Genomic DNA, 27,494 nt, shown 5'->3' on the forward strand with positions numbered 1-27,494 from the left:
AGGGAAGGGAAGGGAAGGGAAGGGAAGGGAAGGGAAGGGAAGGGAAGGGAAGGGAAGGGAAGGGAAGGGAAGGGAAGGGAAGGGAACTGTCACAGGACTCATAAAACTGGCCTCAGCTCTTAGGGAGTAACTGGGTCAAAACATTCAGTGGGGGCTTCTTTTATTCTGGTCCCTAAGGAAAAGTAGTGCAGACATGACACCTGATYTTAAGATGAGGGAAGATTCCACAAGCTGAATCCTTCCTTCTGGGTCYAGAGATTTGAAAAGTCATCCCAGATGCAACTTTGCTGCATCCTGACTTGAACAGAAATACTAARAAAAGCAATCTTGTAATGTGTTAACAACTCTGCCTGATGGTACATAAAGCTTAAAAATTAATCAAATCTTCACTAAAACACTTTGAATGTTCAGACTGAGTTTGATTTTTAAACTGAGGTTTATGCCACTTCCATTTTGCCTCAAAACATTTGCTTATCATATATTTATCACAGAAAATAGCCTTACCTCAGCTGCATCTTGCTGGTGTCTGTAGACAATCGCATTTTTTATGGTTTGGATAAAAAATCCATTCAGTTCCTTTTGTTTCTTGCTGGGAAAAATGCGTAGCAATGGGATCATTATGAACGGGAAAGAAACTGTAAGAGTTTTTAAAGAAGAAAACATTGAATCAGACTGTGAAAGCATGCAATAGCCCCCCACGTTCATTAATGTGATAAAACTCATCAAAAGGGATGTGTTCTTTTTGTGAAAACTGATTTTTCCTCTCTTCTTCTTCCACCCCCATAGGCTGGTAAAGGATTTCCAGCTGGAAATGTCACACTGGCCAGGACTCTCTTGCCAGACTCTCTCCCCTGATGCCTTYCAAGCTTGTCTCCACAACGCCTCAGGATTTTGGTTCAGTTTTCTGCTGCCACAGAGCCACCACCACAGAGGGGAGTATTATTTCCCCTGCCCACTCAAACAATTCCACAGAGAAGGTGGGGAACCTTGAACTGGCCTAGCATCTTGTGGCACCAACTCACGAAACCATGTAGGATTTATTCTCGTTTACAGTTCTCCAGCATTGGGGACCTATAGGAAGAATGGGGCTCTTGGACCAAGGCTATGGGTTCTAAACTAAAATAAGGCCAATTCAGTTTAGATATAAGGAAGAAGTTTTTCACAATGAAGCTGGTGAAACACTGGCACAGGTTGCTCAGAGAGGTGGTTGCGCCATCCCTGGAAACATTCACGGCCAGGATGGACAGACCTCTGAGCAAACTGACCCAGTGGAAGATGTCCATGCTCACTGCCAGGTATTGGACTAGATTATTTTTAAAATCCCTTCCAACACAGACTATTCTATAATTCTTTTTATTCTGCTTCTCTAAACAGGCTCTAGAAGTGGGATATTATCACAAGGATGGTCTCCAGTCTTTGGCTTTTACAGTCAGGAACTAGAAACCTGAGTGAAGTCTTGCATCCTTAATAACCCCCTCATTAACTTATTTATAACTTAAGACCAACAAATCAATCATTGCAAAAACCCTGTCCCACCAGCAGGACAACTACTTTGTGAAAATTCAGACCACATTAATGAACAAGCAGAAAGAAAGGAACCAAGGAATCCAACCCCAAACCCTACAGAAACTCACTTCAATGAAGGACACGTTCTTAGATATATAGGGCCACATTTCTGTCCCTTAAGAAACTGGTAACAAATCACATCTTGCAATCAGGTTAAACATTAACCCCAGGGCAATTTGGATGCACAGCTCCAAGAGGAAACAGTTGATGCACTGCGAGTACAGGTGCAATCTGTAATGCCAGCRGGATCAGATGGGCACAGGAAACTTTGCCACTCTGCCACCTGATACCACTGTGTGCAGCTCTAGATAACAAGGTGATAAAACCTCAAAAGCCTTGATTATGCTGTGGCCTCCTTAGCTGTTCTTGAATAATTCTGTCTTGAATTAACAAGACCATCACCACCATGAAGCCTTAGCTATCATGAGCTAGAACATATCTAACTATTCACCTGAAAATAAATGCATTCTCTTCATGACATKTCTCATCTTTGTCCTTTAGAGCCATCAGTCACGCTGCTGCCACTGTCCAGAAAACATCTGTTTATGCTCCTCCACTTCTTTTCTTTACTGGATTGTTAATGGATGGGATTTCAATCTCTGCTAAGCAAACCAAGTGCACAAAAACCTTATGCTTTRGTTACAAAGGGCAGTTACTCTGTTYTAGTGAGAAGTGCAGTAAAACAAATGTAGAAACTGCAGGACACAGAAACTTTCCTCTCAGATGACCCTGGAGCAGTGTGGCCCTGGTCTCTCAGTTTCTGGGGTAAGTTTCATTAATGGTGACAAGACCTGCAGAGCATATGGTAGAAATCTCAAGGGTAGAATTGGCCTGTAGGTTGCATTTTGAACACCTCTGAAATAACATCAGCGACAAAACTTCCTCTCTGACTTCGGCGTGTTTTGTAATTTGAGAATGACTTTTAGGAAATTACCACATGGAAGTAGAGAAAGGTAAGCTATACTCACGGATCAGAATGAGAAGAGGCTTAAACAAAGACCTTTCAAAGAATGTTYTGCAATTCTTCACAAAGGGGTCATCAGGATTCTTCTGAGAATCCACCTCAATTCCAAAAGCTACGCTACCAACRACATCCAAGGTAAAGCATTTGTAACACCTGCATTTAAATGAAGAACGATAAATCATTATCTACAAATCACATATCCATTAATATTAATATCTGGCTTCTACAAACATCAYATAGCATTAATTTTTGCCACCGTGTTTCTTTTTGCTTTTACATTTGAGCTTTGCCAACAAGAGATGTTTCCATCATTCTGACAAATRCTGATGCTTGATAATGATCACCTTCTCTATACCTACAAAGCGAACAGATTTTCATACAGCTCAGTAATTCCACTAAAAATTTATTTGAAACTATTTAATTTGCGATTATCTAGAAATCAAATGCAACACATCAGAAATTCACAAGCAGTTTCTTAGTATGCATCCTAATAAATGAGACCACTCCTTTCTCATTTTAAACTGCAAAAACCTCACCTACTCCCAGTCCAGTCTAAACTCTCAGAGACAAGAGGTTCTTAAATAAAATTAAGGCGCTTAAGGATTTCCTCCTCCTTTGTAATGTAACTCTGTGGATAAAACCAAGAAGAACTGACACCATCTGTATCTCTGTATCAGCAGCAAGTGCTTTGAGAACTACAAATGATCTGTGGACCATGATCTAGAAACTTCAGAACTTACAGATTTGCTCCCTGCCTATCTGACCACCCATCCAGTTGTCTTACCAGCTTTATTATCCTACTGGGCTTTAGCARCTCTATTTAGTTTTGAGTAAGTGGACTGAGAATGTAAAATATCCTTGGAATTAGATTCTTCTCATCTGTGCTAAAAGTCTGCAATGATTGTGCTTCCATGATCTTTACAAAAGGCTAATATCAATTTCTGGTGTTGTAACCTGAGTGAGCATGTGTGAAAAGAAGGACAGGAGTCAGGACCATTATATTCTGCATATACTATGTAAAGCAGGAGTTCTAAACTATGATCTTTGGGAGTTGTCGTTCTGATCACACCAGAGCAGATTTGAAAGATAACAACAATACTGCAAACTAAGTAATTTTTGATCTTCAACTCTTTAAAATACAGACACACATGTACAAAAAAAAAAAACCCCACATTATTAGAAGTAAAAATGTTAAAAGAAGGGGAATTGCTGTAAAACAATAATTTCAGAAGCACTTCTCCAAGGTACTAAAAAAAAAGTCTTAAAAACTAAATTTTGCCAAATTATTGGCAAAGCACAAAACATCTAAAGACAACTAAGGTCACAGAAGGTTACAGATAGTGTTTTATACRTACAAAAACCAGTTCCCAAGACAATTCTGTGAAACTGCAGTGGAACAAGAATCACATTTATAAATATGTCAAACCTGCTGAAATGGTAGTATGGTAAAACAACTGGAAGATCATGTTCCGAGATGGTCAACATCATTCATTTCTACTTTGAAATGGTCTTTTCCAACGTGTCTCTTGAAAGGTGAAACTCTATAACTGATCAACAGCTGAAAGACCAGTCAAAGACAAAGGACAAGTGGAAAAAAGGGRAAAGTCTGGAAGAACTGAAAAGGTCAATTTTTATCACAGCACTGGGCTAGTATAATGTATCTTGAGATTTCATAGCATCTCCTCAGCTTTTAATAAAGAGATCGCTGTGCATACACTCACATGTGCACGTGCACATGCACTTGAAAAAACATGAATACATTGTGGCTAAATATCCATCTCTTCTGATGAAACAAAATTATTCATGCTGCTTCAGTTTGGGAAAAGTCATGAAGAACTTCAGAGGGGCCTGATCAACCCAGTAAATGAAGTGTAAGCAAAAGGAAGCAAAAATAGTGCTATTAGAAATAATGCATTTGAACCACTACCCAGGGTCTCAGAGGAAATGCATCCACTCAGAGAAGGGACTAGACAGTGTTGTGAACAGTTCARTGAAGATCTCTGATGAAAGAGCAACAAAAAAGATAATAGGATATTAAATGCATAACAAATAAGAGAAAGCACAATATGGGAAATATTAAAATGTCACTTATCTGGAATGCTGATCCTATTGTTTCACAAAAAGCTAGTGTACCATGAGAGGGGGYGATGAAGAATGGGGTAAGAATGATTAAGTGCTCAAAAAAACCTCACACAAGAAAAAAAAGCAAAACAGTGACAGACTAGATATATTTGATACTAGATCAATTCTTATATTTGTACATCATTGGCAGGCTGTAGAGAACAGACTGGACAGGGACTGATGCAGCCTTCCTTTGTGCTTCCAGCTGTTAAAACTTCATTAAATAACTGCCAGAAATACATTAGATGCTTTACCAAAATCACTTTTCAAGTATGCAATGGCTGTCCCCAGGAAGAAAAGGCATTCATCACACACACCTCTATTAAACTATGATCTCCACTTTTAAAAGTGAGAGAAGAAAAAAATCTTTTATATAGTATGTTGTGAATTTAGAATAACTTCTGCTACTGACTTCTTTAGTTGTTTTAATCTGCTACTAATTTTTGGCATGTTGAACATACCTCTGGATATCAAAAGCTTTGCCAGAATCTGCGTAGRCTTTCAAGTTACACAGCAGGGTGTCACAGGCCTGGTTTATCAGWGGAGTCATCTAGAAGGGAACATATTGAAATGTAAAAACCATTCAAATGTTAAGGGAAAAAAAACCCAAACAAAAATAATAATTCTAAATCACTTTTATCTGACAAATGGGATAGAGCTCTTAGGTTCCTCTGCAGGTGTTCTTAGGCACTTATGCACAGGTAAGAGAAAATATTGACACTTTTTGCTAAAAATAAACTTACACATTGCAGGGATGCCCTTCTCCAGCTTTGGGATAAATACAAGAGGTATTTATTGTATATAAATTGTATATTTTTATTTATATTTATGTATAAATATTATATATTTATATTGTATATAAATTTATATATTGTACCTCTAAATACAAGAGGTAGCGTCACTTACCTGACTGATGGTTCTTGCCCCACTATGGTTACATTCACAGAGTTATCAGGCAAAACAAAGCCCCTCTCTTTTTAACCATTACAAACAATGAAACGATGACTTCATGATCTGTTTAAGTTAGAAATGCTCCAGGTCAGAAAGAATGGTGTTTTCCAAAGTCCTATAAAGGCACTGGCATCAGAGCCCCAGCACTTCTACCCTGCTGYATCTCAGTTTGAGGGACTTTAATGCATACACTAGAGAACACTCTGGATACCACTATAAGCTGCTGAGGGCAAAGTGCTACAGGTACACAAGGAAAGGCTTTTCTGAAGTGGTGATACCACTGAATGGACATTCATGTGAATTTATTCCTCTAAAGGTTCTTTCCAGTCACTGACACATGCTGGTCAGGTAGACTTACCCCAGCCTGCCTGTAGCCAAAAATGAAATAGTGACTGAGGGTTCATGGAAACCAGAGCACAGGCAAACATCAAGGCCTCATTAAAGCTTCTCTTTCTGTCTCTTTAGTTTCCCACATAGGAGAGGAATCAGACACTTCCCTGGCTGCACCAAGCAGCAGGGCAGAGGAAGGGTGTAGCACCAATCCAGCCGTGAACCTAAAGGAATTATGTCCTATGGCTCTTTCCCATACAGACTGCCAGGAGCAGGCCACAACTTAATACCAGTTTTGCCTCAACAACTACACCAGGCATCAGCAATGCACACACAGCAACTCRCCCTTCCTTCCTAAATCACCTCCTTCAGCACACGGATATCAACAAACACGAGAACAGACTCATCCYACTCCTCTGACATTCTTGTTACCAAAAAAGACTTACTGCAGCCTCRCAGCACACTGCGAGAGCTTTGCAGCCTGCCCAGCCAAGTCCATTTTGCTTGGCACTTCTACCTCTGTGAAACTGGCATAACACTTTGTGCACAGGCACGTTGCCATCTTAACACATGGGCAAGACTCTCCGCAGTCAAAAGGCCAGCGCAGGAGCATCCAATATGTTTTGTGAAGGCAGAAGCCTGAGTCAAGAATGTGTCTAGCTGCTCTCGAGGTCCCATGCCTTTATGGGAGAAATTGCACCGCAAAGCTGGGTTGATTTGGGCTTTGCCATAGCCTCATAAGACAATTCTGATGCTGGGTTAGTGTTCAGTAAAAGCAGCTGTTACATTTTTGGGAGATGCACATCACACTATGTGACAGTCTTCTTCCCCTTTTGCCTTTCCAGAGAAGGTCCCCTGCAGCAAGCTTCTTCTCAAATGGTTCAAACCAAATTAATACCTTTCTGTGCAGCAGATTGACCCAAGGTGAAATATTTTATAATCCAACCCCCACAATGAACTGAACCAGCCAAGGAGAAGTAAATAAAAGTCCTTTTTTTAACAGGTATGATGTTTCCAAAACAGATGGTGATCATTTCAGATTTTCCTTTTATTGCCTTATTTTCACTTCTATTCTTCATCACATCACCAGACCTGTAACCAGCCAGCTGGYTGCTATCACTTTTCAACAGCTGGCAGAGATGTCAGGGGCACGTACGTCTGGCCAGGGCATCCCACAGCACCTCTGCACTTTGCACAWTCCACCAGCTTTCAAAATACTGCTGCAATTCATTCCCAGCCATAAGGTATTTTTATTAGTAAATCTAACCAGGAAAACAGGGAGGGGGGCACATGGATTTGATTTACCGTTAGCATGATAGGACAGTCAGGCCAATAAAACAATTATTTGTATATGAAAACTACAGGGAATATCTATTCCAGAATCCTAGGTTGGGTTTGGGTTTTTTTTTCCCCTGGGGGACATGAATTAGTCCAAAACTGAGAACTACAAAGACTGCAGACTGAAACATTTTCAAGYCTCATAACACCTCAAAATCTTTGTCCTCCTGTCAAGAAAAATAAAGTAGTGTCGGGGGAGGTGAACTATACYGAACATTGGAAACTGGCACAGAAACAGACACGTTGATCTACACTGCCTTGGGTATCAGTGACTTCCCATACATTCCCATTTGCCAGTCAGAATATAAAACCTGCATAACCTGCCTGAGATTCAGCTCTTAGTGGGTAAACAAATCCCAGCTGCTCTGTGTTCAGATTGGCTGAGAGTAACAGGATGAAGAAAAATCTAAACAATATGGTCCCTGTAAATATTTGATCTGACAGTTATCTAATAGCAAGAGTAGCCCAGAGTCCAAATTTCTTTCTTTTTTGCCAAAGAAGAGCATTTGGGGTTAGGGTTTTCATGATGCCAGGGGCTTTGCTGTATAAATCCTGCCAATATGCTATTTGGCACATAACCACAATTAGCTTCTGATTCTGCGTATGCACAGTGCATGGGGACGTTTKCACCATTCAAAGGCATTAGGGGCACGTTCCTCTAGTTAGATGTGGCCCTCAGTATTCATCAGTGTTATTATTCCCCTTATTATTAGCATCCAAATGGAAAACTAGAAGGCTGGATCATATTCACAGTAGACAGACACACTGGAGACCTTACTGTTCACATACAGCACACAGAAGTTGTGCTGGGCCTCTTGTCCCACAAATGTTATGAAATAGAAAGGAATGAGAAGGGAAAAGAATACATCCCTAACACAGGAATTGCTTCTCTTCCACATTTCAAGTCCCTGAATAAAAGCAGAAAAAGAGCAGAGTGTCAGAGAGGTGTTGTGTGAGAGGATTTGCTTCCATCACCTGACAGTGGAGCCCTGCTATTCCTGGGCACAACTTACCAAAGCGTGCAACTCAACAAAGACATTGGCCTGTGGCTCAAGATTATGCACATTTCAATCATTAGTGGTTTGCCTTGCCTTAGGTGAGCACACTTGCTTTGTCCAGCAACAACTGCARYTTCCAGAGACAYWSCCAAARTGCCTTTGACCMATGCACACAAAGAGCAAATCAAGGRAACCTTAATGGTTGRGCTGCCAGATCTTATGTCCYAGTGGGACAYGAAAGATCTACATGCCTGAGAGTGACACCAGAGGATTTTTCTGCACTGCTCTGCCATGCCATTTCAAGTTCTGCTTTGTGTCTCCCTTTGTTTGAAGGAAATGCCTCAACACAAACTCCACTTTACAGGTTACTTAGGACAATGCTACATTAAGCTATGCTCTCTTCTTTAATTTTTGTGTTCTGTTTTGTTTAAATRGTTTGTAAATGGAGGAAAGGATCCTCGGCATACTGATAGGAGATGACAAGACTACTGCAGCACCATCAGAATAAATAAAAATCAATAGGTTTTCTGCTGGTGTTGGCTGTAAAAGAGAGTAAAGCTATTTATCAAGTCTGACAAGGGGTCCAGAACTGCAGGATCATCACAGGCACCACAGCAAAAAGAAGAGGAACAAAATAAGAAATACTAAATAGGGAATCAAGATTGGTACAGCAAGATCACTAACATGTCAGCTTGTTTCAATACATAACAGCTGAGGAGAGCATGACAGGAACACTGGGAAATGTTTCTGTTACTTAAGAGCCTCTAGGTATTATAATTCACCAGTTCCTCATTAATTACATCTTGGATCAACTTTCAGTGATTGGTATTGTTCCCACTTAACAGATAAAAGTTGTTTCACGTGCAGAGAATTTAAGTAGCTTCTGTCAGATCACCCACAGGCAGTCAATGGCAGAGCTGGAAGTGACATTTCTTGGGTTTCCTGCCTCCTGTCTCTCATTTCTCATTCCTAGCGCTCCCATAGCAATAGCAGCGTGAGGATCATTCAGGAATCTTAYTGGAAAGAGCTTATTATTAGTTCTGCCACCAATTCCAGTGGCATCTCACGTGGGATGCTGCCCAATATTACTGCAGGATCAAGCTTACAAATCTGTTGCTTTATGCTGTGCTCACCACCACTAWGCACATTGTATTTGTGTTTATAGTTATCCAGAGCCAAACATGGATTCCTTTACTGATCTTTACATGCTTGTTAGCAAAAGAAAATTAAAAAGGGAGAACACCAATACACAGAAATCCATAAAAGCAACAGGGAAACAGCTTCTAAAGATAAATTGAGAAAAGGGAGAGAGAGAAAGCTGAAGAAGATGTCAGAAACTCTTGAAAAATATTAMCGAAACAACTCTCTGCAGACATGCAGAAATCACTATATTAGCCACCCAAGAACTCTACAACCTCTAGTTTCAGTTCATTCCTGTAACTTCAAAAAATTCAAAATTTCTGGAATCAACTTTTCATCTTTTGCTGGCTGGCTGTTGGAGGTATTTGCCAAACTGTGGGGAAGTTCCTCAAGTTCAGTGAACTTCTCAGTTATATTACACCCCTTCTTTGGAGTGACAGGGACAAAGCTCGCCTCTGCCCACAGCCACAAGTGCCTCTGTGGGGCATTGCAGATTAAATCTTAGCAACWCACAGTAGCTCTGTCTTGGGTCTTGTCCTCCAGCAGCCAGGCCAGAATAGATGACCAGCTTCTCCTTGCTAGCCCTGAAACTGTCCTTTCTTGTGCTTCTGAGATGGAGATATCAGGAACCTACGCTGAAGTCTCCATCCCCTGGTGCATCGTTCATCTGAAGTGATTGCTATGGGGAGCACAAGCAGTTGTTAACATTTATTGCTCTGTCACAGGCTAATAGCTCCCAATTCTCTCAGAGCATCCAGCCAGGCGATGTTTGGAGTGGCACTAGGGGCTGCAGCACTCAARGGGAGCCACTCTCCAAAGACACTCGTGGGATCTGCAGTCTCTCCAGAGTCACTGGAGAGTTTGCACAGAGGAACAAACGTAAGGCAGACATCCAGAATGGACAGAGAGGAAGACTTTGGAGTGTGATTTTGTCAGAGGAATTAATATCTTGGAAGATGAAATAAGGRATGTCCTAGTAATATTTATAAATATGTATAAAATAGCATATCTAYGTTCTTATGCAATAAATTAGTACCAAATTTGTGTTTGTAACTCAAAGTWGAGAGGAAGGGCTTATTATAAACAGGATGTCTTGCAGATAATGCTGAATACTCTGTAGTATGGCCAATACTAGAACATGGTATTTTTGTTTCCATACTGCTGAGAGAGTACCAAATATGGGAGAGTTTAAAAGTGAGATCATAATTAATGAGCATTGATTTCCTTTGAGAAGCGTTGGTATGGCTTCTAAATTAAGCAACAGCAGGAAAAGCACATGGGCAAGGACTTAAGTTGCATTAACTTCAAATCCCAGGATTGCTAATGTATTAGGATAGAAAATGAAATGCAAGGCTGAGGAGCACATCCATTCAACAGCRGTTCTTAATCTCACTTACTGCAAGTGCCTGTCTGTGCAGAGATGGAAGGACTTCTGSTGAAGGCATGGGAGAGAAAAGTAAAGTGGAGCCTCTCAGAGGGACCTGCCCCAATCCTTTTTCCCACTTGCTGTAGAATGGGAGCAGAAAATGACAATTTCCAGGTCACCCTAAGCCCATGCACAGTTACACACCTTCCACAGAGCTTGGAAGAGGCAGCATGGGCAAAGCTGATTATCAGGCTAAAAATAAAGATCTCAATCTTTGCATGCAAGACAGCTACCAGGCACTGGGCAGCTCTTCATTTTCCCTCCTACCACCATCCCTGCATTCCAGCTCCAGCACCAAGCCGTGCAAAGGGAGTGCCGTGACTTCTCCTCCCGGCCTGGTTTGGTCAGYCAGACCCTGCAAAGCCGTGCCTAACCCCAAAGCAGGATCCCCCAGGCTCAGCTGAGCCTGCCTGGCTGGTGCCGGCAGAGGCTGCTCTCSACAAATCGAGGGGAGCGCGGCGTTATCTTTTGTTAGTCCGCGAGCGCGGAGCCGATGATCTGCAGAAAGGCAGATTAATTTCCACCAGGAAAATGCAAAACTCTCCTCTCCCCGCCGTGCCATGTGCAACTAATCGCTTGCATATTTAAACACCCTCGCCTTGSTGAAATTTCGTGATGGAGTCGGTGACAGAGCAAATGTCAGGGCGCATAACCAATGGCATTGTCAGTCGTGATTAATCAGCATCTCCGGCAGGCTCGCGGCCAATTAGAATTTACCATAATAAGGAGGTGACAGCCGGCGTTGCTAAGCGACCGCTGTCTATAGAGCTGGGAGAGCCAGACACATTTAGATGTTACTGTGGATTTCGACAGCGGCATGTCAAAACAACACAAGTGTCTGCCCAGTGGAAAATTTTACAACCCAGGACTGGGCACYGGAGTGAGGCATGATTCCCTTTCAGAGTAAAATATATACAGGAAGAGGTGATTTTTTTTTTGTTGCGGGGTTGGTTTTTGTATTTTTCCTTGAAAGAAGACTTTGGCCAGTCAATCATTTATCTAGGTTTAATTAAGAGATATCGTGTCACTGCAACAGGACTTTGTTACTGGGTAATGGGTTCCCATGGCTGAGCAAATGCTGATACATTTACAGGAAATTAGCGGCAGGTCAGCACAGAGACATTTATTTTCAGTCAGAGGTATTTATCTGGCAATGACATTCTGTTCCAGTGACTTATTTTATTATATGAAAGGATTAAAGAATAAAAGGAGGAGGGAAGGGGAAGGAGATGCAGAAATGAAAACAGACTGACAGCAGTTCCTGTGTTAACACAGGAGTTGCTGACTCTGCACATCAAGAAGAGCTATGCTCCAACTGGGAGCAATAACCTTTCCTGGACTTCAGCTTACTCCTACCAGGGCAGGGGAGAGGAAGGGGCAAGGATCCTTCTTGAGCATGCTACACTTTCATSGACAAAGTGACTTAAATGCAGGAAGACAGAAGATCCTATCCTCAGATGAGCTCTTCTGATTTTCACCAATCTATCACCTGAACCACGCCGTACAGAAGCTCTGTTACATGTGCTTTTCAGGTCTAAAGAAGGCAACACAAAGTAGCAGCTTTTACCTCTCCTTAATAYGGACCTACATAAAGCAGATGCCTGCACAAGTCTTCCAAATGATGAAAGCAGCAATGTCTACACCTTACCTCTTTCAGTTTGGTATCGCTGAAGGCTGGGGTCAGGAGGCTCCGCACGTACTTCCATCTGTCATCACGAAGACAAAGGATGCTATCAAGCATTGGCTTGGAAATCAACTTCGGCTTCTAAAAAAGAAAGAAAACATAATGTTTTCAAAAGAAAACATAATTCAATTTTAACTCAAATACAACTYGAGCTACTCAAGATTCTGGAACTTGGGAAGATTGCTCAGGAATGGCATTGCACTGCTGTCCCAYGAAGAGAGGTTCAAATCAGTCCTAAACACCAAGCTAAATATGGATGTGGCTGGAGAAAATTTCACTTTTGCTGCACTCATTTTCTTTTGGGCTTGTAAAAGTCTTGGACCTGCCCAGTAACACCTTTCTCAGACTGCTCTGGTTCTGATGTTCCTGGTGCTCTCCTGGGATCGCCTTCACTGAACCCTGGCTTCTTCTCTCTCTTTCGAAGGTGATAGCAAAAGGACTTGTCAACACTCCCTCCCCATGTGACACGAGTGCCAAYGCACCGCATGCCGGTGTTGGTGGGGGACACAATTTCTGGTGACAGCTGGTATGTCAGACTGTTACATGCATTTTAAAAGTCTTCAGAAAATATGTTGATTGGAATGCAAGTCCCAGTCCTTATTCTATGTGTAAGGAACACTCTCCCTAAGAAGTTGTGGCCTATGACACTTCCAGCTGCAGCAGTTGGTCAAATATAGTAGTTTAAAGCACTGCACCATGAATTTACTGWATTACCTTCACTACTGTGAATTTACTGAATTTTCATTTCCTCCACCATCTAAGAAATTCCTGTCCAGAGAACAGTGTTATTCACCAAGAAGTAAAAGGATATAAAAGACAAAAGAGMAAGCACATCAGAAAACAATACACTTCTGCCTGGAAAAACCATCAGAAGATGTCCAGCCTCACAGCAGAAAATATTACAACTTATGTTATGTCAGAAGATGTTTCCTAATTGGTCCTGAAGGCCTCCAATAACAGAGATTCAATAACCTCCCAACTCAAACTCTTCCAGAGTTGTTCTACTTTTACCATGGTAGCTCAAGCTCTCTCTTTTGCTGGAACTTCAGTCTYGTGCTGTCACAGGCACAGAAACCAGGTTGTTCTCCCCATCTTTGCACAGGGGGGAATGCATCCCATACTAACAAAAGGCTGTAATAACCACTAGCACATTGCTGCCATCTACCCCACATAACACCAGTTCMCTCAATACACACTTATCAGTTATGTTATGTAGGACTGTTTGTTCAGCTTTGTTACAGTTCCTATGCATAGCCTTGTTGATTGATATTTCTTTCCCCAGGTACAGTTCCTGTGAGTCCTATGGTACTCCAGGCAAGGAAGGAACTTTTTCCCCTAGATGTTCTGCAAGCTATATTCCTCTTTATTTACCCTGGAATACCACATACCACAGCATGACGCTGTACTTACGTACTGGTTTGTGGTTCCCTGAAACTTTCAGAGTTTTTTTTGAATAATCATTCTCTAGAAGCTATATCACAGCCTTTATCATTAAATCTGTTTCTTTCCAAGAGTCACATCCAGAACACGTGCTTTTTGAACTATGATCATTCCCTTTGCAACTATTTGTTCAATTGATCAAGACCACTTTGAATTTAAGCCCTTTCTTTCACAGTGTCTTTCCACTTTACCAGCTTTCTACATGAAATGTTGGAGGACTCAGTGCCATCCTCTAAACCATGAACAAAAGTACAGAATAATACTTGCAAAGAAGGTACTACTGGGCTCCTCCTTTCCTTTCCCTTCCAACAGCAGACTGCTCCAAAATACATTTCAGGCATTTTACAGCAACRTACTCCAGAAAAGCCACCCTAAGATTGGTGGGTGTGGGCAGAAGGTGCACACTCCTCTAGTTACCAGGGGGCACAGAAACACTCACCTGTGCATGTGAGATCTTTGGATACTGCAGAGGCAGTACAGAGCCACGTGTTACCAGCAGCAACATCATCCACTTTATGGGGAAAGAGCCAAGCAAACCAAAGATGCCCTCCCTGGCCATCCCAATGGCATTTGTTGATCCTTTTTGTCCTTTAACCCTTCCTTTCAGTCTTCCTTTCGTTACTAATGTACATGAAAAATGAATTCTTACAATCTGTTACACGTGGTTACTTTAATATAATTTTGTGTCTCAATACTTATTTTATTGTCACTACATGCTATTTTTTTATCCCTTTTCTTGGAAATCTGACCTACTTTCCACTCTGCAAAAAAMCAACTTATTTTCAGGAGCCATGAGGATCTGGCAATTTAGCTACACCGGCCTTCCACTGCACTTCCTTAACTTTCCCCTTATTGGAAGAGTTTGCACTTAATATCGTTTCTTTAAGGAGCTGCCAGCTCTCCTTAACACCTTTTTCCTTTACACTTGCCAAATTCTTACTACACTGCATAAGCTTGTAAAATRCAGAAACCTATTTTATATTGCAAACAGGCTAATGGGATAGTTTTACATTCTTAGCAACACCATCCAGTTTAGTAAACTAATRTCAGTGGGCTGACACTACAGACCAGTTTTGAGAAAAGATGAACAGTCTGCAAGTCGAAAAGTACATATTAAGCTGAAAGAAGAGACTGACTTAGGTACTGTCATCAGATGAGTACTGTAAACCAAAATAAGGGCACTTTTAAAATGTAGGTATAGACTATTCTATTTTGCACAATAACAAGGAAAGGCTGTCAAAGTTGAAACATCTTGGACTGTTTGCTCTGAGTAGCCTCTTTAAAGAAGTGATCTGTTTTCTAACTTGTCAGCAGGTATCTTTCCCGAGGATCAGAAGTGCATCTAGAAAGACCATCACTCAGTGGAGCACTCCATCATTTCTTACAGATATTCAAAGKGTACAGCAGAATCAGAAGAAAGAGACTTTAGACAATTGGAAATAAGCATCATCCTGTCAGAAAGTACTGCATGCTATCCTCTGCTTCACAGCTCTTATGTGCTGCTAGRGCAGCCATTTACACTAAATCTTGACTCAGCTGGTCAACAAACAAATATTCCTTGCATCTTCAGTCTTCAGTTTAGAACCCTGAGACCCAAACTGCTGTGCTGCTGAGCACTCACTGRAATCAACAACAGGGAATATGCCTTGATCCTGCAAAATGCATTAGTGCAAAAAATCAGGTCATTGAATGCAGCCCCCAAATTCCCAAACACTCTCAGACCTGTGTTTCAACCACCAGYCTTCACTTCTGCTTTATAAAGAGGAGATATCACATCACCTCCTCAGAAATGCTAACGATACATTAACATTTCTGAGGCACTCAGAAACTACAGGGAAAGAGCAGAATAACAGTTCCCACAAGGAAATGACCAATTTTGTCTTCCAAGCAAGGTTTAAATAGCATACAAAAAATATATAAACCAACAAAAAAACCCCAGAAAAACRGAAAAAAAAYTACAGGGCAATACTTGTAAAAGTATTTTGCATCCAGTCCTAAATTGAAGGCTGCCCAAACTGTGCACTCTATGAGACAAATCTCCCTTGCAAGACAAAGCTCCACTTAGATAATAACAGATGTGATATAAATCTCACTGCATTTTCTTGAAAGTAAATTCCCTTCCTAAAACCAAACATTTGCCCTAAAAAGTSCTCYTAATTGYATCAAGAYTGTATAAGCACATTCACAGAGAGRGACCCAGTTAGTGAACAAAAAGCCTGTTAACTATAATATTAGAACTRCAACAYTAACTATAGCATTGCCTTTTTAGCACTCTACTTTATTGTAGTAATGCTCCCTTAACATATTTTTGGTGTGTACARTATTATATTCATATAAATGCTGCAAGGAAGGAAAAACAAATTTGGCTATAAATTATTTTTCTCTGTATCTTTAAAACTGGGCAAGCAAAAATATGTTTGTGTTTGTTGGAATAGCMTCAGCACGACCAACAGTGTATAGCRGATTTCATTTATCAGGTTTTCCTTATTGTTTCTACAAACACTTTCCCCCTAATTGCATAACCTGTGTTACAGGTTCATATAGCAGGAATGAAAATGGATTTGGTATGAGAAGGAGCCTAAAGTGTCTCAGTGAAAGATGAAACATCACCTCTTTCCAAATGGACAAAGTACCAGATGTGTCTAAAAATCTGATGCTTATAAATATCACCAAAAAAATTACCACAGAAGGCAGCTATAATATTTTCAGGGGTGGGATTTTTATGTTGAGGCAGCGAACAAGGTTGCTTTTAAGTCAAATACAATCAGGATCATGTTCCATCTAGCATTCTCTAAATACTGAACAACCACTCTGCGCTTTCTCCTGAGTAATCAACCATTTCTGGTACAGCAATGCTGCATGAAAGCTCCTGGCAGCAGGGTAATCTCTTCCACTGTACCTGCAAGTGCTGCTGAGTTCCCACAATAGACACACCATCAGCAACCACGAGGAAAATTGGAGGGATTTGCTTRCAAACATCCTTTGAAACATCAGTGCTTTTAAAAGGGAAAACAAAATATTTGCAGATAAGCGGCATCTCTGCAATTGATGCAAGAATTCCCTCCCCTTTACTCTGCTCCTTAGGCTGACCCTTCAGACCCTGTTATTGGCTTGCTCCTCCCTGAATCAATTTGGCTTCCTCTGTATTACTGAATAATTCAGGCAAGTGAATCTTCTCTAGCTCCAAGGCCAAGTGGAACWGAACACCTCCTGTTCCCAAAGTTAAATCCCTTTCCCAAAAAGAACAGTCATATCCAAACTGCTTCTGGTTTTGGTACATGTTCTTCTCCTGAACTGTGGCCAGGCCATGTCTGAGGAACAATTAATCAATACACAACAAAACCATGCTAAGAAGCATGTCAGTATGGACATCTGTAGGACTATTCATGCACTAATATCCTGTCCCTGTTTTGTCCTGAAATAAAACTGTGGCTTTCTGTGACTGATACAGTATTTGTTCTTTTCCCAAGTTTGTCATTTGCCAGCTAGGCAGAACCTCTGGCAGTCAGCAATGACTTCCTAGAGCAGAAACATCTTCTTATTCCTTTGGTAGAAAAATGAGGGGTAAAGGTTTGTGGCCAGCAGAAGGCAGTTAATGCAGCCATGCACTCTAAGTATTATGAATAGAAGAATCTTCAAAGAACTTAAAGGGTACCTTTAGGGGCCTTTAAAAATCACTCACCTCCACAGAACCAGCTGCTAATCTTCCCCATGTGCTTTGACAGCACAGTGAGAAAYGAAACTCTATAAAACTTTGTTACCCTAAACTTAGATTTAATCATAGYCCACCCCTAACAAAACCAATCAAAGACAATTTACTTCTACACCAGTCAAACCTCAGCACTCAGTCTGCTCAGACTYAAACAAGGAACTGGAGCACCCAAAATCCCAACTCCAAACAGTAACTCCAACATGAATTCTGGCATTAGTCATCCCCAGCAAACATCATTTGCCTTCAMGTAAGCTTTCTYCCAGTCCCACAGGCAYTGCAGGATCCAGCTTTAACTGGAAYCCCATGCCCACGCTCCCCTGAACTTTAGCCCTGATCTCAACCCTACAACCCACACTAATGAGAGATGTTTGCTCTTCCCTCCTTCAGYCTTTCTCGGTGACCATGAGGATTTCAGTATCCAGAGCTAAGTCTAACTCTGGCTTTCTCACACCCCCACCCTTTTCCCTCTTAAGGGAAATTTTTGGGGTGTATTTCCAATCTGAGGTGTCATCCTTCTCCCAGCCTTCAAGAATGCCATGCAGTTATCTGTGTTAGCTCTAGTGGGGGATGGCTTTTTCCCCAAGGCAAGTTCCAGAAGCGATGAGCAGGCAGCAGTGCTTGCACGTCATTGGGTTAACTGTTATCTTCTCGTTTTCAAAGAAGGTTGTTGTCCTTCTCTTGCTAAAAATGTACTTGTGATTAGGCATTGCCATCTTGTTTAAGAAATYTCATTTTTAAACTGAACTTAGTGAAATAAAAATTAATAAAAAATGAGACAAAGTTTGTAGCCTGAAGACAAAACACTATCCCCATAACTCAGACAGAAATTATTGATAAAATCTTTTCTTAAGATCACTCATTCAACTCCCCTTGACTGACACTTCACCACCACCAGTTCAGCCAGCAGGTGGAACCAGCAAACCCATGAACTGCCCATATGGTATTTCATCCAGTCAGTGGCAGTGGCATGACACTTAACAGATCAACATAACACTTGCTACTAAAAAAAGCAACAGAAAAAAAAAAAATCCCTGAGATATCTCCAGAAATACATGTTACCAAGCTTGCAGTAAGTGGATCATGAAAGTGGGAAGGCAGAAGATGCTTCCATATAGTAGTTTTAAATTTCCCTATTGGTAAACTGATATAGAGTATATTCCTTCCAACTTCCTTGGTGCTTTAATTCATGCTGAGCTCCCCCTGTACTCATGACATTCTATAATCTGTTGTGTGGTGGCTTTTGACTGAGCCAGGAGAGCACAGTGCAGCATGCTTTTAAAACCCAAAATAGAGTTCATTTGTGTCACATACCCCGTAGCTCATTGCTGTTTCCATCTGGAAGGCCCTTGCATACACAGATGTTGTAGCCACATCTCTTCAAAGCACCTAAAATTTTTCTCTTCACAAACCATCATCTCATAAGGGAACAAGACTGATTCCTTATCCCAAGATCAACACCTTCACAGAGGGCAAAATGGCTGTGTCCCAGAGTGGGAGACCACAGGGCCACTCTCACCCCTCTGCTGTGCCTCTGAACAYCCATAGAACACCCCAGGCAATCACTACCTGCAGGAGTTCCCTCTCCCAAAGTGGGCTCACTCYTCATTTGCCTCTCCAAAACTCCATTTCCAAATCCTCAGATGTCATGCACTACAGCTCTTGGGAAGCTGAAATCAGTCCTTCCTTGCCCCCTAAAATTATGGGAACAGACGCTGCTTTACAAAGACGTTACTCAAAACCCTCCCAGATCACCAATCCTGCTAACAGTCTTACACTTTTGTCCCCTCTTGTCTGTTCATTTAAAACAAGCTTGATTTTAGTATGTATGACTCAGGAAGTGAAGCTAAGGCTCCAGAGGGGGGCAAAAAAAATCACCAAACTAACTCTAAAAAGCTCATGTTGCTTTGCAATTTCATAAAAGCCTTGAGTAAAAGTTTTTAGCTTAATTTGAAACCAACATGCCTGTGGAGAAGAGGAGAAAATATCCATGGATTGTGTATTTCATTAAGCTTTTAGGTTCTCCTTGGTCATTAAGATACTTCAAAAGGGTGTGACAAGGAAGAATTGGTTTCAGTGACTACAGCAATTGTCTTTCATTCTCCTCTATAGATCAGACTATACAAAAAGGCATCTCCAAGCAGRTTCTTTTGTTGTCAAGTCAGGATCTTCAACGACTGACTAATAACTACCGTTCCTAATTACTGACTGGAAAAATGGCACAGCCAACACCAGCTTACAAGCAAACACCGGCTTTTTTCCCTGCTCTGTGGCAAGCAGYCTGGAAACATCTGTTCCTGTCTCTGCAAACATTCTCTTAAGTCATGGTTTTGTCAATAGAAACCAAAGCGAGTCATTGCAATGAGGTAAATATAACCACTCATAAATGCTAAAATAAACACATATGGCCTCCTGCAGTCTGACCCAAACTAATGCAAGTCACACGTTCCAGTTGTTGGTGTAAGCAATGCCAAAATTAAGTCCATGCCTTCATCAGTTTGCATATGGTGGTCAGTTTGCATATTTGGGGTCAAAACAATCAAACCAAAGAAAAAAGTACTTGCCCTTAATTAATTAGGAATGTTGGTATTATAAACAAATTCAGGTTGTGCTAGAGAACGTGTACTCTATAGACAGTTTCTGCTGTGCTAAGAAGCAGTTTAAAAAAAAACGTTTAAATCCACTTTCCAGCTGACATAACTGGACTTTTTAATATCAGGTAAAGTTATAAGACTGTTAAAGCCTCTCTGTTTATCCACACTTCTCTTCAAGGAAATTTTGAGCACCAGAAAGTTCATTTTCCAAATTGTAGGGAGTATTTGGAGAAAAGCAATCCCCAGTAACTTTGGTACACGTATATTGCCACGTTTTCAGTCATTGGCATCCATAGGAATGACAGGCAATGCCGTAAGAACTTTAGCTAGATCTTTTATTTACACAGAACCATTGTATTCCATACCCTTCTCATCCAGGGACATGCCTGCATCAACCTTGAACTTCTGGAGAACACCAAGAGAGATTGTAAATTCTACCCAGCCTCCCACTGCCTGTTCTCTTAGTTGCTGACCCAAATGCCTTGGATATGCAGTAAGATACCTCAGAAAAAGAATTCACCAAAATGAGCCCAGAGCTGTCCAAGCTGCCATGACAGCAACGTAGGAAGAGTCCAACCCTTCACCACCTTTCTTCTCACGGACATAATAACGAAATGCATTCCAGAAGAGAGGACACTACAGCTGTGATCAGAATTGTGCCCCTTTCTTAAAACTGCAAACTGAAAGCAGTCCTGGTAGAAACTAAAATCATCTCTGACAGAATGAAACTCACAATGGGGGAAAAATGTGGTAACTCCTTCCTGTGGATAAGGATAGGAAGAAAAGCAAGGAAATAAGAAATTAGAATAATGAAGGAAAGAATTATTACAGCAGGATTACAGGTTACAGGGAGGGAGGGAGGGATAGTCTGAGACTGATTAGGCTGCAGAGATTCACTAACTTCTCCATCATGAAGGCCATGAACCGCATGAAATGTAGCATCAATTCAACAGATAAGGCTGCAAGTGCATCATCTCCAAGAATCACCTGAGAGTTTCCAGGTAGGGCACTTCAGGGAGAGATGAGAGGAGCGCCTTGGAATGATTTCCAGCAGGTAAACATGTGAAAGCCTTTCTCTGGCACTCYGGGCAGCTCTCCTTGCCACAGGGGACTGCACTGAAGCAGCCTGGCTGCACCACGTCATGATTCAAAGAACTGTGTTCATGGCTGATACATTTTCTGCAGTACCTAAGCTTCCAGCCAGCTTCAAAGGTACCTACCGTGAGGGCCACCTCCTCATATTCATAGATCTCCTAGGCTGGACAAGTTTCAAAGCTGCTAAGCTTCCATGTGGTGATTTCAGCTGCTGAAATCAGCAGCTCTGAGGGTTTTGAGGCACTCCAGAACATTAGCTATGGCTGAGCAAGGGTTTTAAATCWGCATTGTCCAATTAAGCTCCTCAAACAGGGGTTAAATGCTTAGGACCTTCTGTTCACTAGCAGAGGTAAGCTAGCCAGGTGAAGGGGAGGCTTAGCAATGGCTGAGTTTAAAAATATCACTTGCACGCAAAATTGTTATTCAGAGAGAAGTATAAATATGAAATGTCACTTCTTCATGTATTTTGTATTAACAATTTTAGTTTGGCCTCTTCAACTCAGAGGTTGCAATACAGAAATAAAATTATATGCAGACCAGTCTAGCTTAAAATCTCAAAGCACTCAGAACCACTGAAAATAAACAAGTGGYAAAGTTGCAAACTATGACCAAAAGGTGAAAGACATTTCAAAGGGTTTCTATCAGTCTTCCAGGTTCCCACGTAGCACCTAAAACTTCTTGCTTAATATCCCATTTCCCGTGTAACAACATCCTGGTGGACAAAATATACTTCAAACTATTATTTACCTAATTTGAAATGGAACATTTGGGATTAATACTACAAACTAATGATCTGTAATATGTGTAAAACAACCCAAGGAAAAGGTATTTTACCCTTTTTCCCCCACTCCAAGAAGAAAATCTCAAAACAGTGTCAAACAAAGCAGAAAAAGGTTTGCTTGTGAAGCCTCCTAACGGGTTAAAAAAATAAAAATGGGTTTAAGATGATATTTAAATCAAACTACTGGAAGAAAAGGGCTATTAAAAATTAAAAACATGAATGCAGCTTTCAACTTAGGAAGTCAGCCATGGACAGTCAGATGTTAGGGTGATATTCTATAGGAAATACTGCTCTGCTCTTTCTCTAAGCATACATTGCTTGTCAGAGTCAGAACACTCCCTGGCTAAATACTTAACTTTTTGTGTTACTTTTCCTTTGAAAAGTCATTCAGGAAGAAAACTCCAGGTCAGCTSTAATGGCAGAATGACAAGCTGTCAACAAATCACATTTGCAGTAACTGCTCAGCTGAATAATTTGAATTCCCTGCCTGCTACTTCACAATTCTTTCTAATTACATTAAGTGGATATTTACACATTAGGGAAAAAAAATCCAAATTTCATATATTAAGATTTCTGCATCTATTTATCAAGACATTAATGTATTTTCCTGATAGCAGTAGCTGCTTTCATTCCTCATTTATTTGTCCCTCAAGAAGAGCAAGGCTATAAAACTTTCTCAGGATTTTCATAGCACACTTTCAGCATTTTATCTTCCAAGATTTCATATTTGTGTTATTGCCTGGTTTCAATCAAATTAAAAAAATCCTAATTTATGAAAGCATGTCAAAACATGCTTATATGAAATAGTGTTTGTTCATTTGCCTCTCACAAATTAATTTGAGCRTATCTAGAATTAAATGTTTGTCATAAGATAATTTCAACAGTAWTAAAGTCCTATCGAGCACAGATAACATCACAGGACTTACCATGAGTTCCCCAGAGCTCACAATTTCTGTAAAACAACCTTACTGCACGAACAACCTATAAGCAGACTGTTGCTCACATCACTCTTATTTGATTTCTTTGAGAAGTTAAAACACTCCTCTGAGTATCAGCAAGYACCTCATTCAAATAAATTAACAGTATCAGCCACTTTTGCATTCTCAAGCATAGCAGACTTGTACTAGGAAGCAGTGTGGATTATGGAACACAAAGCACATCACTGCATCTTGTTTTCTTAAGAGTTGGACAAGATAAAATTTTGAAACAACTCCACAAACTGGAGCCCACACCACAGAGCTCAGAGATCCCTTTCTTGCCAAACAGGCCTCCTTCAGGTGAKGCAGCATTTGGGGGACATGTTTCACTATTTTTGCTCCAGTTTTASTGCACTATCACAGTGACACGAAACCAGAGGGATGGATCAGAGTTCAAATTTTCCCCACTCATGGTCCCCAAAAACCAGCACTGGCATTTCAGACACAGACAGGCTGGAGGCTCAGCAAACACACACGAGGACAGAGATTTGGGATTCAGATTCTTATTCATGGAGATTCTTTTTCACTCATCACACACATCACACTCCATTGTACAAACCCAGCATGTTATTTTTACTTTCAAGATATTAGTAACTGCACTTCCAAGCCCACTTTATTGGTGGGTGGGAGTTGTGATTCCCAACCATCACAGCACAYACTCCCACATCACAAGAACTCATTTTGCATCTGCACAGCTGCTTCTCACACCTGAAGTTCATGCTGAACCCACCTCCCCAGCATCCAACAGCCTGAAAAATAAAAGGGATCTCAAAACTGAAAAAAGAACCCTCTGCGACATGTCTAAAACCCTGCTGATTTTTTTTACTTGGAATAAATCTTAACCCTAGGACAAAGTTAAGTTCTCACAGCCAAAAGTGAGTGTGACAGCCAATACAGCATAAAAGTTACCATAGGCACAAAGRAAAATGCTGAAAAAGTGAAAAAATGAGAGCTACCCCATTTGACCATAAGGAAGGCAAAACCAAGGCTGTGCCACAGCGTTTAAAGAGAGTCTATTCTGACACAGTGAAACACCAACCAGGAAGGGGACATTCCTTTTAAAAACTCAAATGAAACATTAAACAAAAATAAAACCAAAGCTGGTTAGAGAAACTTAAATAAAGCATGATGTTTGCAAGAAACTGAAAATATTGCAAAATCAATTTCTTACTCTAGGCTCTCTGGAGGGGAAAAAAGGAGAAAAGTTCCAAGATTCTACCTTTTTATAGATGTTTTTGGAACAAAATAACCTTACCTTGTAAACTGAAACTACTTTTTCTTTACATGAAAAGCCRTAACTGAAACAAATTATATAAACTAACTTTTCATTTTTATTTCGGCTTTCCACTCTCCAAAGTCAGATACAATGTGAAAAATCTGTCTTCCACACATTTCCTAATCAAATCTCAGAAATCACTAAGGTAATGCTTTTTTTTTTTTTTTCATTCTTCCTGCTGACAATATAGTAGGCCATCAATTCCTACTGCAGTCAATTACAATCCTATTAGGAGGATACTAGAGAGCAAAATAAAGCATTAAGAGGTTTGAGAATTTTAGGTTTAGTGCAGTCTTCATATCCTAAAGCATATTCAGAAATGGGTYCAAATGGGTCCAATTCTTTAGTTATGTTAACATATACCCCTTTCCCCCTCCAGGATCTCTATTTGATTTCCTAAATTTAAGATTTCTAGAGAAAATAATATCATGAAAGGTTTAAAAACTGCACATAAAAAACCCAAAAACCCTTCACATAAAATGAATCAGTCACAAACTCAGGATTCTCATCTTTCAGACATAAAGCTCACATGATGACTTGTAGAAATTCTTAGTCATCTGTAGAGTTCTGTCAGCAGAGAGCGATAACAATAAGTCAGTCTCCTTTAATAATTTTTTGTTGAGTCTGTGTTTACTGAGATTCTTCAGGGRCTTATAAACTTAAGCAGTTTGGTCAGATTTTCAAAGTGGATTTTATATCCAGCCCTTAACACTAGAGGGAACAAAGCCAAAGCCAAAGCAATAGACTCTGGGTTTATTTTCCTCACAATCAATAAATAACCCTAACTTTTCCCTAGGCATCATCTCCAAAATAGCAAGACCATTTTGACTGAAAAAATCTAAATGGAAAACACTAATTGAAGCAGTTAAATTATGATAATCTACTAAAAGGAAAATAACGTAATGGGAGACATTGGGCAACTTTAATTATAGATCTCACCACTGCCTCCACAGCTTCTTTGAAGAAATACCAATATAGTCCTGATGACATTAAAGCTTCACTGAAGGTCAGTGACTGGTTAAACTGGAATGTTTCTGAGCCATTGTTAAATTATTCAGAATTATTTTAGGGAAGCTGCATAAAAAGTGCAAGAGTGCAGTTTTAGCTTCATCTAAATGCACATACTGAAAATGGAAAAGGAAATGGGAAAACTGTTGTTTGCAATTGCCTTGAAAAGGGAAAAACATATTTTGTGTACCTTCAACTTACAATTAATCTAGGAGAGGAAGAGAATGCAAGATAGTTCTTGGTTTTATTACTTATTTCCCCAAACCCTCTACTGCAAGAGCAAGCATGAAAAGAAAAGAGGAATGRAACATTATTTCAGTAAAGGACGTAATTATTTTTGTTTCTGTTGCTTAACACCAGTGAGAGGAAACTGGCAGGAGTAAATAATTAACAATAATCRACAATCCCTTATTTTTGCTGCAGGACAGCTGTTTCCTGATCTCTTTATATACTTTGCTGAATGTGTGTCTCTGTGAGGCTAAATGGACATATTTAGCCTCAAGCCATGATCCAACCTTCAGAAACAGACAAATGAACATGAAAATGTGCAGTGGCCAGGTGTGTCAAAGTAAGGAGGAAGCACTCATTACACTGCAGAGCTGTGAGTGCCCATGCAGTGTCAAAACTTGAATTTTACACCCCTCTCCCTTCTAAGTGTGGTGAATTAAATGCTGAAAATATATCAGCAGCACTGGCAAGTGTCCTGCAACTTTCCTTGGGTCACGGTCAGGACCCAAGGTGTTTCACAGCACCTCCATAACTCAGAGGTGTTCCCTTCCCAAGGCTCAGATCAGCCAACTATTTACTATCAGTTTTTCACAGCAAATGGTGCCAAGATATGTGGTCACTATTTAAAAAAGAATTCTCACTGGAGAGTAAAACAATACCTGCCAACTCATTCTTTGCTTGTGATCCTCCTGATTTACACCATAACACACAGCAGTGAGGAGTGCACGGTCTCTGAACACCGTTTTCCATTCTTGCAAAATAAATATGTTATATAGTGCAGGTCACAAGCAAAAAACAAAAAACAAAGGGGCAAAACTTTTCACTTAGCACAGATCTAGAAGAATTAATCGAGAACTTTCCAGGCTCTGGTCAGACGACCTGCATTATAAAAGATTCTACAACCCCATCAGTTGTTCTCCACTCCCCATCCATTGGAGAGAACCACCAATGAAATGGAGCTGATGGAGAGCCCTTGTGAGCATCATCTGCTTCAATGCCAAGTCAGCCTGTGCAGTTTTGAAAAAGTCAACATTGACACATAAACTAAGATGGATTTGCTTCTGAGCTGAACAAGATGAGAAATGCTCACACGATCCATTTTGTAGGCTTTGCAGTGGAAATGCTAAGTCCAGCTAAGACATTTAACAAAAGGTTGTTAGCATTGTGCTCAATAAGAATATTATCATTACAGTGGAAATGCTAAGTCCAGCTAAGACATTTAACAAAAGGTTGTTAGCATTGTGCTCAATAAGAATATTATCATTATATTAAAAAAAAAAAAAAAAAAAAAAAAAAAAAAAAAAAAAAAAAAAAAAAAAAAAAAAAAAAAAGAGGACCTTACATACTTTTAAGTTCAAATATAAACATAAAGGCAGGCAAATTTATTAAGCTATCTGAATTAATGTCTACAGAGAGAATTATTCCCACTATTTTGAAGATGACAGTGCTACCTGTAAAATCCTTTAAATAAAGAGCAAAGTCTTGCAAGGATGAATGTAATAGTGTCCACATGTATCACATTAACTCTCAGTGAAGAGGAATGAACTTGTGCACATGCAGGAGTCCCCAGGCAGAACTATCACATTCAAAATAAAAAGGTTATCCATGAAAAAAAAAATAAAAACTCACCAAATAAACCTCACTAAAACCACCACACAACAACCAAAAAAACCTCACCAGCTGGCATAAGAGTTAACAAAGGATTCAAAATGGGATGGGATGAGGTGGGGCAGGAACAGATTTGTATCCAATGCAGTGACTGGAGAAATGATGCCCAGATGCAATCTCTGGCCCTGGGAGTCACCACAGCACTGTTGCTGGAGGCTGGGCAGATAAGCCAGAAGGAAGATTACTCTCACTGTCTGTCC

General features: G+C 40.4%; 1 protein-coding gene across 1 annotated transcript in view; it reads right to left on the reverse strand.

Moving 5' to 3' along the window:
- The window catches only part of TBXAS1 (thromboxane A synthase 1), a 225,267-nt gene that overhangs the window by 84,217 nt on the left and 113,556 nt on the right, over positions 1 to 27,494 (reverse strand). Inside the window, exons 6-9 of the mRNA XM_057379764.1 lie at positions 12,483 to 12,599; positions 5,113 to 5,201; positions 2,535 to 2,683; positions 505 to 635 (exon numbers count right to left, since the gene is read on the reverse strand). Of these exons, the coding sequence (XP_057235747.1) occupies positions 505 to 635; positions 2,535 to 2,683; positions 5,113 to 5,201; positions 12,483 to 12,599 (486 nt within the window). The remainder of the gene's footprint in view (positions 1 to 504; positions 636 to 2,534; positions 2,684 to 5,112; positions 5,202 to 12,482; positions 12,600 to 27,494) is intronic.

Source organism: Malurus melanocephalus, unplaced genomic scaffold (genome assembly GCF_030028575.1).
Source record: "Malurus melanocephalus ecotype Western Australia unplaced genomic scaffold, MMel_1.1 scaffold_421, whole genome shotgun sequence".
NCBI classification, from domain to species: Eukaryota; Metazoa; Chordata; class Aves; order Passeriformes; family Maluridae; genus Malurus; species Malurus melanocephalus.